The sequence below is a fragment of the Terrapene carolina genome, unplaced genomic scaffold (assembly GCF_002925995.2).
Source record: "Terrapene carolina triunguis isolate 2854851 unplaced genomic scaffold, T_m_triunguis-2.0 Scaffold926, whole genome shotgun sequence".
NCBI lineage: Eukaryota > Metazoa > Chordata > Testudines > Emydidae > Terrapene > Terrapene triunguis.
In genome coordinates, this window is record NW_020665277.1 from 5,415,193 (window position 1) to 5,426,626 (window position 11,434).

The following is an 11,434-nucleotide window of genomic DNA, read 5'->3' on the forward strand; positions in this document are numbered from 1 at the left end:
GGAGTGGGTCAGCCGTGGTGGGAGCCTGGTTAGTTTTAGTAGCATCCTTAGACCCACAAGCTGCTGAACACCCTCAGTGGCCCCCTGTGGGTGTCCAGGGTGTTACCCTGCCCAGCCCCCTCCAGCAGGGGTGTCTCCCCCAGAGATGGCCCCAGGCCTCAGCCCCTGTTCCCACCCGCGCCCCTCCCCAGATTGTCCCTTGGGGATCCTGCTCAGAGCTCTCCAGCCAGCAGTGTCCTGCCAGCCCATCTCACTGGGCCCCCGCCAGCTCCCAACCAGCCCACGGAGCCCAGCCACAGATGCTCCCCCCAGCTCAGGGGCAGCTGGAGTGGGGCGCAGCTGCTCTCACCCACAAGGAGTCACAGGGAGCCCCAGGAATCACATGGAGGGCTGAGACCCCATGAGGCCTGTGACTCAGAGGCAAAGGCCCTAGGCACTGTCATGGCAACAGGAGCTGGTGTCCAGCCACTCAACTCTCCCAGCCCCACGCGCCCTGGAGCAGGAACTCGAGCTGGGGGCTCGTCTCCTCCCAGCCCTGGGTTCTCACATATCAGTTACCGAGATCGGGGTCCCATTGTGCCAGACACTTCAGAGACCCCCACTGAGATCAGGGCCCGCATTGTGCCAGGCACTGCACAGACCCCCACCGAGATCAGGGCCCTCGTTGCAGGCCTGCCGGCAGCAATTCTGGGCCCCTGGGCAGAACGGCCAATGGGCCCCCTAGAAAGGGATGGCCTGGCGTGGCGTCGCCACATGGGCACGGAGCTGGACCACGTGCAGCGGCTGGTGCACACACCCACCAGCCGCGCCCGCGTGGATGCCGTCCGCCTGACATGTGAGCGGTGCTGCGCCTGCCACTGGCTGCTGCCGGCCACGCTGCTGGGCGCACTCTTCTGGCACGGCCAGGGCTTTCGCAGGCCCGCCTGGCTGCCTTCGCCACCGCCGGTACCACCCCGCACGTGCCTAGGAGCCCTGCAGCCCGCCCAGGTGATTGCCCCCTTTGCCCCCCGACCCGTCGGCAGGCCTGCCCCATTGTGCCAGCTGCTGTTCAGATGCGAACTGAGATCGTGAGCGTGCTGTGCCAGGCACTGCCCAGAGCGAAAGCCCTGGCTACCTGAGCTCTCTGTCGACATGACATCTACTGGCAGGTGCCCTGCTAGCTTCCCGCACCTGCCGGGGAGGTCGAATGGAGCAGGCCCCCTGCCTGAGAGGTGCTGAGAGCTGAGGGTAACCCAGAGAGGCCTCTGCCCTGCCCAAAAGAGGTTGCCTCCATGGGAGACAGACGCTCTGCTCCGTATCCCGGCTGGGGCTGCCGGCTGAGCCTGTCAGCGGAGGGGCTTGGGGCTGAGGGCGAACAGGGCGTGCACTAGGCAGAGGCCGCCGAGCCCTCTCCGGAGGCTGCACCCAGGCCAGGGGATGAGGAAGGACTGAGCTCTGACACAGAGGAGAGAGACGCAGAGGCAGAGGGAGCCGGGATACATCCAGCTGAGCCGGGGGTCTTGGGGCAGTTGCTTCTGCCCACAATCGCATCTGCCCTGAGCTTGGCATTGCCCGGCCAATGACAGAGGCCTCTCCGCTGATCCAGTCCATGCTGCCATGCGTGGAAAGGGCCCTGCTGTGTTACTGCAGGACCTCCCTGCCCGCCGTGTCTCCCTGACTGGGCAACGCCTCTGCCCTGGGGGTCAGGAGCCAGCTGGACATGCTGCCGAGACAGGGGGAGAGCTAAAGGCAGGAGGGCCTGTCTCGGAGGTGCGTAAAGAGCGAAGCTGTGGGGCTCATCAGCATCAGGGGTGCTCCAAGAGAGACAGATCACAGGCTGGAGCACGGCCCACAGCCTGGGCGGGGGGGGGGGGCAGTGAGCCAACCCCGTCCCATGGGAGCGGATTTCTGAGATGAGAGGGCTCCAGGCTGCAGTGGCCAAAGCCCGAGTGAGACCCGATAGCTGAAGATGGAAGCTAGAGAGATTCAGGGCAAACCTAAGGGGCAGGTTTGAACAGTGAAGGGGATTCTCCCTGGGGACAACTCGCCCAGGCAGTGGCAGATGCTCCGTCACTCAGAGTCTTTCAATCCAGGCTGGGGTGTCTCTCCAGAGGCTGCGCTCTGGCTCCGTCGGGGCGGGACGCAGGAGCCCCTGGGCAGGGCCGGTGCCCGGTGTGATACAGGAGCGCAGACAGACGGCACAATGGGCTGCCCGCTCTTGGAGTCTACGAAGCTCTGCTGGGACTAAAGGCAGCTCCATGGCAGAGCCCCCCGCTCAGCTCCCACCTGGGGTCCCCCACATTCTCCAGGCGGTTGGAAGCGGGCATCAGTGCCAGCTGTGTGTGAGGGGCACTATGGGAAGTGGATGAAGCACATTTGTGCCCCAGGGCTCAGCACTAGCCAGTCACCCCCAGGCTCTGGGGTCCCAGTGCCCCTGCTCACCGCAGGGAGGGAAGGGCCATGTGCCAGGCTCTGGGTGATCACCCCACTCCAGTCCCCGCCCCATTGTGCACCGTCCCATGACAGTGGGGAGGGTCCTTGGCTCTGAGGGGCTGCCCCCCAGGGAGTGCTGGCAGGGGAGGGAACCCCAACACTGGCACTCAGGGAATAGATGGCACTAGACTGTTGGCTGCTACCCCATTCCCTGTGGCCGGGCACCCAGCGCTGCGGCCAGTGGTGAAACAGCTCCGGGGTTATCAGGACAGCCCAGACGCGGGGTCCCAGCGCGGCCGTTACTGTGTGAAATGCCCTTGTGAAACCTGCCCAGCGCGGCGGGGAGATGCTTATCTGCAGGGACGTCCTGAGCCAATGTGGCCTGAGAGCAGGGCAGGGATGGGGATGGGGTGGAGACCTGGCACTTCTCAAGCCCAACCCACAGCCCCTGCTTGCCCAGCACTGGCTCCCCTCTGTCGGTGCCCCTCTCTCCTGACCCACAGCACATGCTAGCCCAGCCTTATATCCTGGGTCTCTCTAAAGTGGGTCCCGAGGGGCTGGGAGCCCAGTTCTCTGCTACCATCAGCAGGGGGGTGAACCCAAGACCCTCTATGGTCTATGGGGAGTTGGGAGCACTTTGTAGACAGCTCGTTTATAAACTCTGCCAATGGCCCCTAGGTGGCAACATGGGGCAGCTCATAGGTCAGAGCCCAGGCTGGGTGTGGGGATGTCACAAGCTGTGGGGTGCGGGGGGAGGGGGGAGCACAAGGGGCTGGGAGCTGATAGTGACTCTTTCGCCATCCCTAGCTTCCTGTTCCAGCCCAACATAAGGGACTGGGATGGCTGGAGCTGTCGGAGCTCACTGAGGACCCACAGCCATCACAAAGGTGGCGGGGGGTCTTTGGTTGATCCCAGGGGATATGGGGGGTAATGGGGACCTGCTCCAGAGTGGGATCACTCGGTCGGGGCCTGGCTCTTACAACAGCCAGTGCTAGTTGCCTTGGGGAGGTGCCTGCCATTACTCACCTCTCTGTGGCAGGGGCAGATCCCTGCCTGACCCCAGGGGCTGTTCAGCTCCTGCCCTGGAGCCTGAGGTCATGAGGCCTCACTGTTGGCCCCCGAACCTGTGGTGATGCCCAGAAAGGCCTGGCACTGCTCAGCGCTCTCGGCCCCTTGTATCCTGTGGAAAGGTGTTCCACAGGCTAACAGCACATGCTAGAATTTTCCTGACTGCTTCTGCCCATAGCCAATGTGTGCATGTACCCCCTTGTCCTTGTGAGTGAAAGCCCCTCTGCTCCCGTATTGAGGCAAGGCCCCGGGTTCCCTCCGTCCCCCTTGGTTGGCCCAGCCCTACCTTAGTTGGGAAAGGCTGCCTTGGTTGTGGGGTGGTCATCAACCCAGGGGAGCTTGGTGGTAGGTTATGGCTCAGTGATTGGGGGGTCCCTAGATGGGGGTCAGTCTGAGCTAAGTGGAGGGAAGGGGTGGACTCTAGGCAGGGAGGTCAGTCTGGGCTCAGCGATTGGGGGGGCTTGGTGGGGGTGTCAATCTGTCTCTGTCTCACAGCGGTCTGCCCCCCCAGATCTGCCCGAGATGAAGCTGTCCCTGCTGCTTGCCCTCCTGGGGGCCGTCTCTGCTCACCAGCTCCGTAAGTCCTGGGGTCCAAGTCACCATGGCTACAGCCCCTCCCCCACCCTGTGGGGAGCCTGACCCACAGCCACTGCCCCCAATGGGAACCTCCACCACCACCCCCAGCAGACACTGCATGGACCCCATGGGCTTGGGTCAGACCCCAGCAAGCACAGTACAGGGCTCCGTTACCCCAGACCTGTGCTCTCACTGACCCCAGCCCCATTCTGTTCCGGCCACCTGGGGCCCCTGCCCCCAATAACCTTCTGCCTCACTGCAGCCCGGACACCAGGGTCCCCTGGCCCCGCAATGACCCTCTGAGGCTCTCCGTCCCAGACACCAGGGTTCGCTAACCCCCCAGTGACACCCTGACCCTCTATCCCGGACACCTGTGTCCCCGGCCGCTAGATCTGCTCCCACCTCCAAGGATTGTTTGGGATCTGGGCTGCGTCTTGCAGCTGGAAGGGCCAATTGGTGTCTCTCGCACTCACCCTCAGATGAGGGCGCCCCGGAGCAGGAGGTACCAGCCGAGCAGGGCAAGGAGGAGCCCGGGGAGCCGGAGCCACCGTGCCCCACAGAGAGCGAGAGCTTCAGGATGACAGTGCCTGGCCAGGGGGGCCACACCTGTCGCTATGTGTTTGTGAACAATTGCCAGACATTTTGGAGAGCCCAGGTGAGTGGGTCAGGGGCACAGGTGGTGGGGAGGACTCGCAGATAGGTCAGGAAGTGGGGTGAGAAGCCCATGGAGCTGGTGAATGGCCCACGGGGGCAGTGGAGCGGGCATGAGGTGGTGGAGGGGTGGCATAGGTGCAATGGGGGGCCCATGGATGCAGTCAAGGAGGTGTGGAGGTGGTGGAGGGGGCATGGGGTGTTAAAGGGGTAGCATAGGGGCGCAGGGGGACCCATGGAGGCAGTGGAGGAGGCATGGGGGTGCTGAAGGGGGCATGGGGTGTTGAAGGGGTGGCATAAGGGTGATGTGGGGCCCATGGAGGCAGTGGAGGAGGCGTGGGGGCAGTGGAGGGGTTGAAGGGGTGACATGGGGGGGCATAGGGGCAGTGGATGGTGCATGGGGGTGTGGCGGGTGGATGTGACTCTGTGCCTGGGCCCTGACTGCCCCATGTCCCCCTCCCCCTCTCCCCACAGAAAGTGTGTGCCCGCTGCTACCACGGCCACCTGGCCTCCATCCACAACTATGCAACCAACCAGCGCCTGAGCCGCACGGCGCATACCCGCACCAACCGGGCCCAGGTGTGGATCGGGGGCTACACCTCCCGCTGGGTAAGGAGAGTGTCTGGCCCTGCTGTCCTCATTCCCCCACTGCCTGGGCCTGGCCCAGAACACCCCGTCACCCCCGACTCCCTCATCAGGGCCCTGCCAGCTCTGAGGCTGGCCTCCCCTCCAGTGCAGAGCAGACAGGGGGATCCATTCCCCACTGCGGCTCAGTGTGTCCCCAGCCGGGACCCCGCTCAGGGCTGCCCCAGACCACCCCCTGCTTGCCCCCTGGGAGGTGGGCCTGGGTAGCTCAGGTGTGGGTCCCAGCTGACCCCCAGATGGCTGGCAGTCTCCTTGGGGCCCACTGACCTTGGTTGCCCATGAGGTGCCAGGGCAGAGACTGGTTCCAGCAAGTCCCAGGTACCTCCCAGCAAATCCAGAGCCCCTCACTGTGGCCCCCGGCTGGCTCCAATGCAGGAGCAGCTCCTGCCCCAGCCCAACCGATGGCTCTGGCCCCTTGGGGGCTGGAGGGGAGGGGATTTCCTGGGGCACCCTGCAGATGGGACAGCACTGATCCTACCCCAGCCCCTTCCCCACAGTTCTTGCATGTGTACCCCCGCTGGGTTGACCACAGTGCCTGGAACTACTCCAACTGGGCCAGAGGGAACCCCTGGCAGTTTTGGAAATCGTGTGTCGCCATGTGCCCTGTAGGTGAGGAGCCCCCTGGGGTAGGATAGGGCTGAGATGGGGATCTAGTCACTGCTTGTGGGAACAAGAGCCCTTGGGCAGGGGAACCGCAGATCTGTGGGACAGGGGTCCGAGGGTAGGTGGGGCTGTGGGGTGTGGGGCAGGAGATATGAGGGTAGGTGGGGTCATGGGGTGTAGGGGAGGTGGGGCTTTAGGGTGTGGGACAGGGAATCCAAGGGTAGGTGGGGCCGTGGGGCAGGGGATCTGAGGGTAGGTGGCGCCAGGGGTTTGGGGCAGGGGATCTGGGGTTAGTGGTACTATGGAGGTCTGGGGCAAGGGATCTGGGGTTTGCTGTGGGCTGGGTGCCAGGTGCCAGCTGGGAGGGCACTAACCCCTCTCTCTCTGCCAGGTGGTCAATGGAGAAGCGTCAGCTGCGGGACTCGCCTGCCCTTTATCTGCGAGTACTGAGGGGGCTGCTCCCCCCACGGGATCCCGCTGCCCCCACCACTCTGCTGGCCTGGAACTCCCTACTCTGCCCTGCTGGAGGCGCCCCTGCTCCCTGGACTCGGCTCTGCTCCCAGCCTTGCCCCAGCTCCCCGGGGGGGCAGCCCCCCCTCGCTCATTGCCTGTGACTCCCTGCAATAAAACAGTGCTGCATTCATCACCCCCAGGTGTCGCTCCTTCCTGCCCCGGGACACCCAGGGCCCTCCCTGGGGCTGGACCAGGGCAGGGGGAGGGCAAGAGGTGGCCCAGGGGGAGAAGGGCTGGGGATTACCCCCACCCAGGGATGGAGTCGGGAGGGGGAGTTACTGCTGTACCGGGCATTAGGGAGCCCACTAGTGGGAACTGCGTCCAGTTCAGGGGTACCCCCGGCCCCCGGGACATTCCCAGCAAGCAAAGGGCTCAGAAACGCCCAACAAGAACGGAGCTGAGGGCTGCAGCCCTGCCACAGGCCGCGCCGGCAGGAAGTGCCAGCTTTGGGGGGCTTGCGCCCGGTCTGCGCACCCCATCGTGGGCAGATTTCTCACAGCAGAGGCTCTTCAGTCCGGCAGGGGCTGGGCACGGGTCTGCACCAAATTCAGACCAGGAACAGGGGGCATGTTTTTAATATGGAGGATCCTCTTCCCCTGGGCTGGTGGGTTCTCCAGTGCCTGGGGGCACCCAATGAAAACCGGACGCCTGTCTCAGACAATGCGTCATGCTGGAGCCCCTGGGGGGGTGCTGGGGGAGGGTCAGGCAGTCAGACAAGATGGGCACAAGCCGGGCAGAGCGGACCAGGGGCCTCCAGTGACCTCTGGAGAAGACTAAGGGTATGTCTACACTACAGGATTAATCCAAATTTAGATAATTCGAATTTGGGAAACAGGTTGTATAAATTCGATTGTGCGCGGCCACACTAAGCACCTTAATTCGGTTTTAAACCACATTAATTCGGTGGTGTGCGGCCACACTACCCCATTAACTTAAACACAGTAATTCGGTGGTGTGCGTCCACACTAACCCTAATTCGAATTAACAAAATCGATTTAGGCTCTACTCCGTTCGTCGAGGTGGAGTACAGAAATCGATTTAAAGGGCCCTTTAATTCGAATTAACTGGCTCTGTAGTGTGGACGGGTGAAGGGTTAATTCGGATTAAGGCAGCTAAATCCGAATTAAAGTCCTAGTGTAGACCAGGCCAAAGTGCAGAGCTGGGTTAGTTCCTCATTAGCGTTTATGTGATTTCAGGGAGGAAGGCGCCGGGGACGTCCCGTTCCCTCGCTTTTACAAAAAAGCACAGAAATAAAATCTCTGTAGTAAAAGAGAAGGAAATAGGGGGACTGAAATACACCCTGCCGATAAGGGGAACTATAATACACACACACACACACCCTGCCGCGCACCCTGGGTGCAGGGAGAGGGAAAGGCTGGATTTATACCGACCGGGCTATACAAAAACCTAGAAAATCAAGTATCTGTAAAAATAACCCATCGTGACCCACCACCCTGCCGCTGAAGAGGAGTGAGTGCCTGGCTGGAGCTGATGGTGACAATGCTGGGCTGGAGGGACACAGCTGGGGATTGGCTGGGGCTCAGCCTGCACTCCTAATTCCCTTTTGGGGGGGAGCAGCCCTTGAAGATCCCTGCTGGGGGGGTCAGATGGAGGACTCCACACCGGCCTTGGCCAGGGTCAGGGGGGGTGAGTCAACATGTTGCTTTTCCTGCTCCCTCTCCCGGCGCTGGTACTCCCGCAGCACCACCAGCGGACTGACGAAGGCCAGGAGGATGACGATGATGAGGCCAATGTTCACCTGGATGGGAAAATCAGGTTCTGAACAATACAGAAAGTGCGGGTCAATAAAGTTCCCCCAGGTCCGGTATGGGGCATCCCCTGTCTCTCACTGCAGGATGTCAATAAAGTTCTCCAGGCCCCAGACTGGGCACTCCCTGTCTCTCACTGCGGGTTGTCAATAAAGTTCCCCCTCACCCCAGATGGGGCACTCCCTGTCTCTCACTGTGGGATGTCGATAAAGTTCCCCAGGCCCTGGATGGGGCACTCTCCGTCTCTCACTGCTGGATGTTAATAAAGTCCCCCCCACCACCCCTGGCCCTGTAAGGGGCACGCCCTGTCTCTCACTGCGAGTTGTCAATAAAGTTCCCCCTCACCCCAGACGAGGCACCCCCTGTCTCTCACTGTGGGGTGTCGATGAAGCTCCCCAGGCCCCAGATGGGACAGGATGTTGTACTTAAAGTACTGCACAGGATCTTTTCAGGGGGAATAAGGCAAAACGCCACATTTATTAGTAATACATGTATTTGTTAACACTGTATCATATGCATATGAGATAGATATATATAGATATATAGATATATATATTACACTAATGCACTCACATACATACACACACACAAGCAGGGCCGGCTCCAGGGTTTTGGCTGCCCCAAGCAGCCAAACAAAAAAACAAAACAAAACAAAACAAAAAAAGCCGCGATCGCGATCTGCGGCGGCAATTCGGCGGGAGGTCCTTCGCTCCGAGCAGGAGTGAGGGACCGTCCGCCGAATTGCCGCCGAACAGCTGGACGTGCCGCCCCTCTCCGAAGTGGCTGCCCCAAGCACCTGCTTGGTAAGCTGGTGCCTGGAGCCAGCCCTGCACACAAGCACGCTCCGTCTTGTTGTTGTTACCAATTAGTTGCTCCCCTTAACTGCACTGGCCAGGTGAGTTAGATGGGGGAGGGGGTGAAGCCGGGCTTCTGCCGATCCGGATCGATGCTCCCATGTTGACAAGACGAGACCCTGGGTCCTCTGCAAGACACCTCACTTTTATAGCAGCTTCCCTCTCATGCAAATCTGTACCAGATTCAAAGTCTGTGTCCATTGGGCCTTTGTGCTGCTTCCTTCTGGGGGTTGTCCCAATGCTGCAAAGAGGGTGTTTCCAAAAGAAGGTGCTTGCTTCTAACCCCCCGAGGCTGTCAGTATGTCTGATCTTCTTTAGTGAGCCCACTTGACACGTTTTATCATCCTTGGGTCTGGCTCCCAGCCTCTCTCCAACTGTTGCAGGGGTTTGGAGGTGCTGCCTTCCACGCCTCTCTCATTCACACCTCGTTCATTCAACAGAGCAATTGATTAAGAGTGTGTGTGTGTGGGGGGGGGAGAGATCTTGTTCTGAAGTGAGGTTCTTACCCACGAAAGCTTATGCTCCCTATACTTCTGTTAGTCTTAAAGGTGCCACAGGACCCTCTGTTGCTTTTTACAGACTCAGACTAACACGGCTACCCCTCTGATACTTGCTAGCAAAAAGACATTTTTCTTCTATCTTATTCTATCCTTAGGGGCTATAACATTATACCAAGGGCAATGCAAAGTTTCTACATGAGGCTTTGATACAAAGTTTCCATATACCAAGGCTCATCAGTACAAGGTTTCTATATTAGGCCTTGATACAAAGTCTCATGAAAACAGAGGTCACACGTGGGTAGACCCACTACAAGGTTATATGAACAGGCACAATGTAAAGTCATATGAAAATTATCAGAGATTTATCTACGAGGACACTCACATAGAAGGGGTCATCGCTGAGCGGTCCCTTGATGAGGGCGAAGCAGGGGTACTGGAGGAGTGACACCAAGGCCGACAGGCCCATCACCAGCCCATATAGCTTCCCGAAATGTTCCAGCGGGAACCTGTGGAGAGACGACCCAGCGGGGGGGGCGGGGGGGAGGACGGTGTTACAGATGGGGGGGCACTGCTGTGAGACATGCCAGAGGCGTACCCTGCCCCACTGTCCATTGCAGGGCATCTCCTTGCCCTGTCAGCCCTCCCCTCCATTTCCTCCACCCCATCCCTGCCCCCCTGCCCCATTGGTAGCCCCCTGCCCCCTCCATGTCTAGGATCTCCCCTCCCCCAGCCTGTGCCCCCCGGGTGACTCACGCGATGGCCAGGAAGGCGGCGTTGCCCCCGTACAGGAAGGAGCGGCTCAGCACCTGCAGGATGAAGGTGGCGTACTGCACGGGCAGCACTGGCACGGAGGCACAGACCGAGAAGGCTACACACTGCAGCACCGTCACAGCCAGTGACAGGACGCAGGAGTGCAGGTCCGCCAGGGAGTCCGAGCCACCTGACAGACAGGAGAGACACTGGCAAGAGGCAAGGGAGAGGCATGGGGCACTGCTGCTGGGAAGCTCGCACTCTGGGGTCCCAGATGGGCATAGGCTGCAGGGAATCCTGCAGTGCCAGGGTCCCAGATGGGCACTGCTGTGGGGAAGCTTGCAGCACTGGGGTCCCAGACAGGCACTGCTGTGGGGAAGCTTTCAGCACCGGGGTCCCGGATGGGCACTGCTGTGGGGAAGCTTGCAGCAGCGGGGTCCCGGATGGGCACTGCTGTGGGGAAGCTCGCAGCAGTGGGAGGAGCAGCAGTGGGCAGAGCTGGGTCCAGCAGCTGGTGACGGACGGGGTGATTACCTTTGGCACTGCCATCCTTGCTCCTCCCACGCTTGTGCCGGTCTAAGATGAGCCCATTCCAGGGGGCGCACAGGACCCCGCAGAGCTGGGTGAAGGCGAAGGCATTGGTGTAGGTGCTTACTGGGAACAGAGACAGGCAGCAAGGCATAATGCTTGAGACTTCACTCCACATGCCCTGTTCACTTCCTGATCCACTGGACGGGAGGGGGGCCTGTATTGGCCAGGCACTCCTGGGTCCCGCACCCAGCCCTGGGTGCCTTGGCCAAGCTACTGCCCCTCCCCCTGCCTCAGTTTCCCATGGGTGACAATAGTACCAACCTTGTCAGGTCACTCGAGACGCTGGGCAGGAAGGGCCAAGGATTTGTACTTATTCCAGCCTCCCTCCCCTGCTCTGGAGCCTGCCCCATTCCCCCCTTCAGTTCTCCTCACTCCATCCATACCAATAAGTACAATCCATTCATCAGACAGCAGGGGGCAATGCTGCCCAGCTCAAAGACACCTCTGCCTACTCCAACACCGCCCCACCCCTAACTTTACCTACAAAATCTCTCTCCATCCC

At 60.7% G+C, this 11,434-nt stretch overlaps 2 protein-coding genes across 2 annotated transcripts in view; one reads left to right on the forward strand and one right to left on the reverse strand.

Moving 5' to 3' along the window:
- Positions 1-4,002: 4,002 nt before the first annotated feature.
- On the forward strand, positions 4,003-6,405 carry LOC112125840 (bone marrow proteoglycan-like). Its single transcript, XM_024224210.1, has 5 exons — positions 4,003-4,057; positions 4,536-4,711; positions 5,182-5,316; positions 5,850-5,961; positions 6,347-6,405. Exons 1-5 carry the CDS (start codon positions 4,003-4,005, stop codon positions 6,403-6,405), a joined length of 537 nt encoding a protein of 178 aa, XP_024079978.1.
- A 1,237-nt stretch (positions 6,406-7,642) lies between these two features.
- Positions 7,643-11,434, reverse strand: part of SLC43A3 (solute carrier family 43 member 3) — a 6,900-nt gene continuing 3,108 nt past the window's right edge. The window contains exons 4-7 of the mRNA XM_026660992.1: positions 10,876-10,995; positions 10,345-10,531; positions 9,974-10,097; positions 7,643-8,227 (exon numbers count right to left, since the gene is read on the reverse strand). Coding sequence (XP_026516777.1) covers positions 8,072-8,227; positions 9,974-10,097; positions 10,345-10,531; positions 10,876-10,995 — 587 coding nt within the window. The 3' untranslated portion in view covers positions 7,643-8,071. The remainder of the gene's footprint in view (positions 8,228-9,973; positions 10,098-10,344; positions 10,532-10,875; positions 10,996-11,434) is intronic.

Bases quoted from the DNA above. Each gene is read 5' to 3' on its own strand.
- LOC112125840 (XM_024224210.1), top strand. From the start codon at position 4,003: ATGAAGCTGTCCCTGCTGCTTGCCCTCCTGGGGGCCGTCTCTGCTCAC. The intron at 5,317-5,849 runs GTAAGGAGAGTG...CCTTCCCCACAG, and splicing joins GGGGCTACACCTCCCGCTGG to TTCTTGCATGTGTACCCCCG. The intron at 5,962-6,346 runs GTGAGGAGCCCC...TCTCTCTGCCAG, and splicing joins TGTCGCCATGTGCCCTGTAG to GTGGTCAATGGAGAAGCGTC.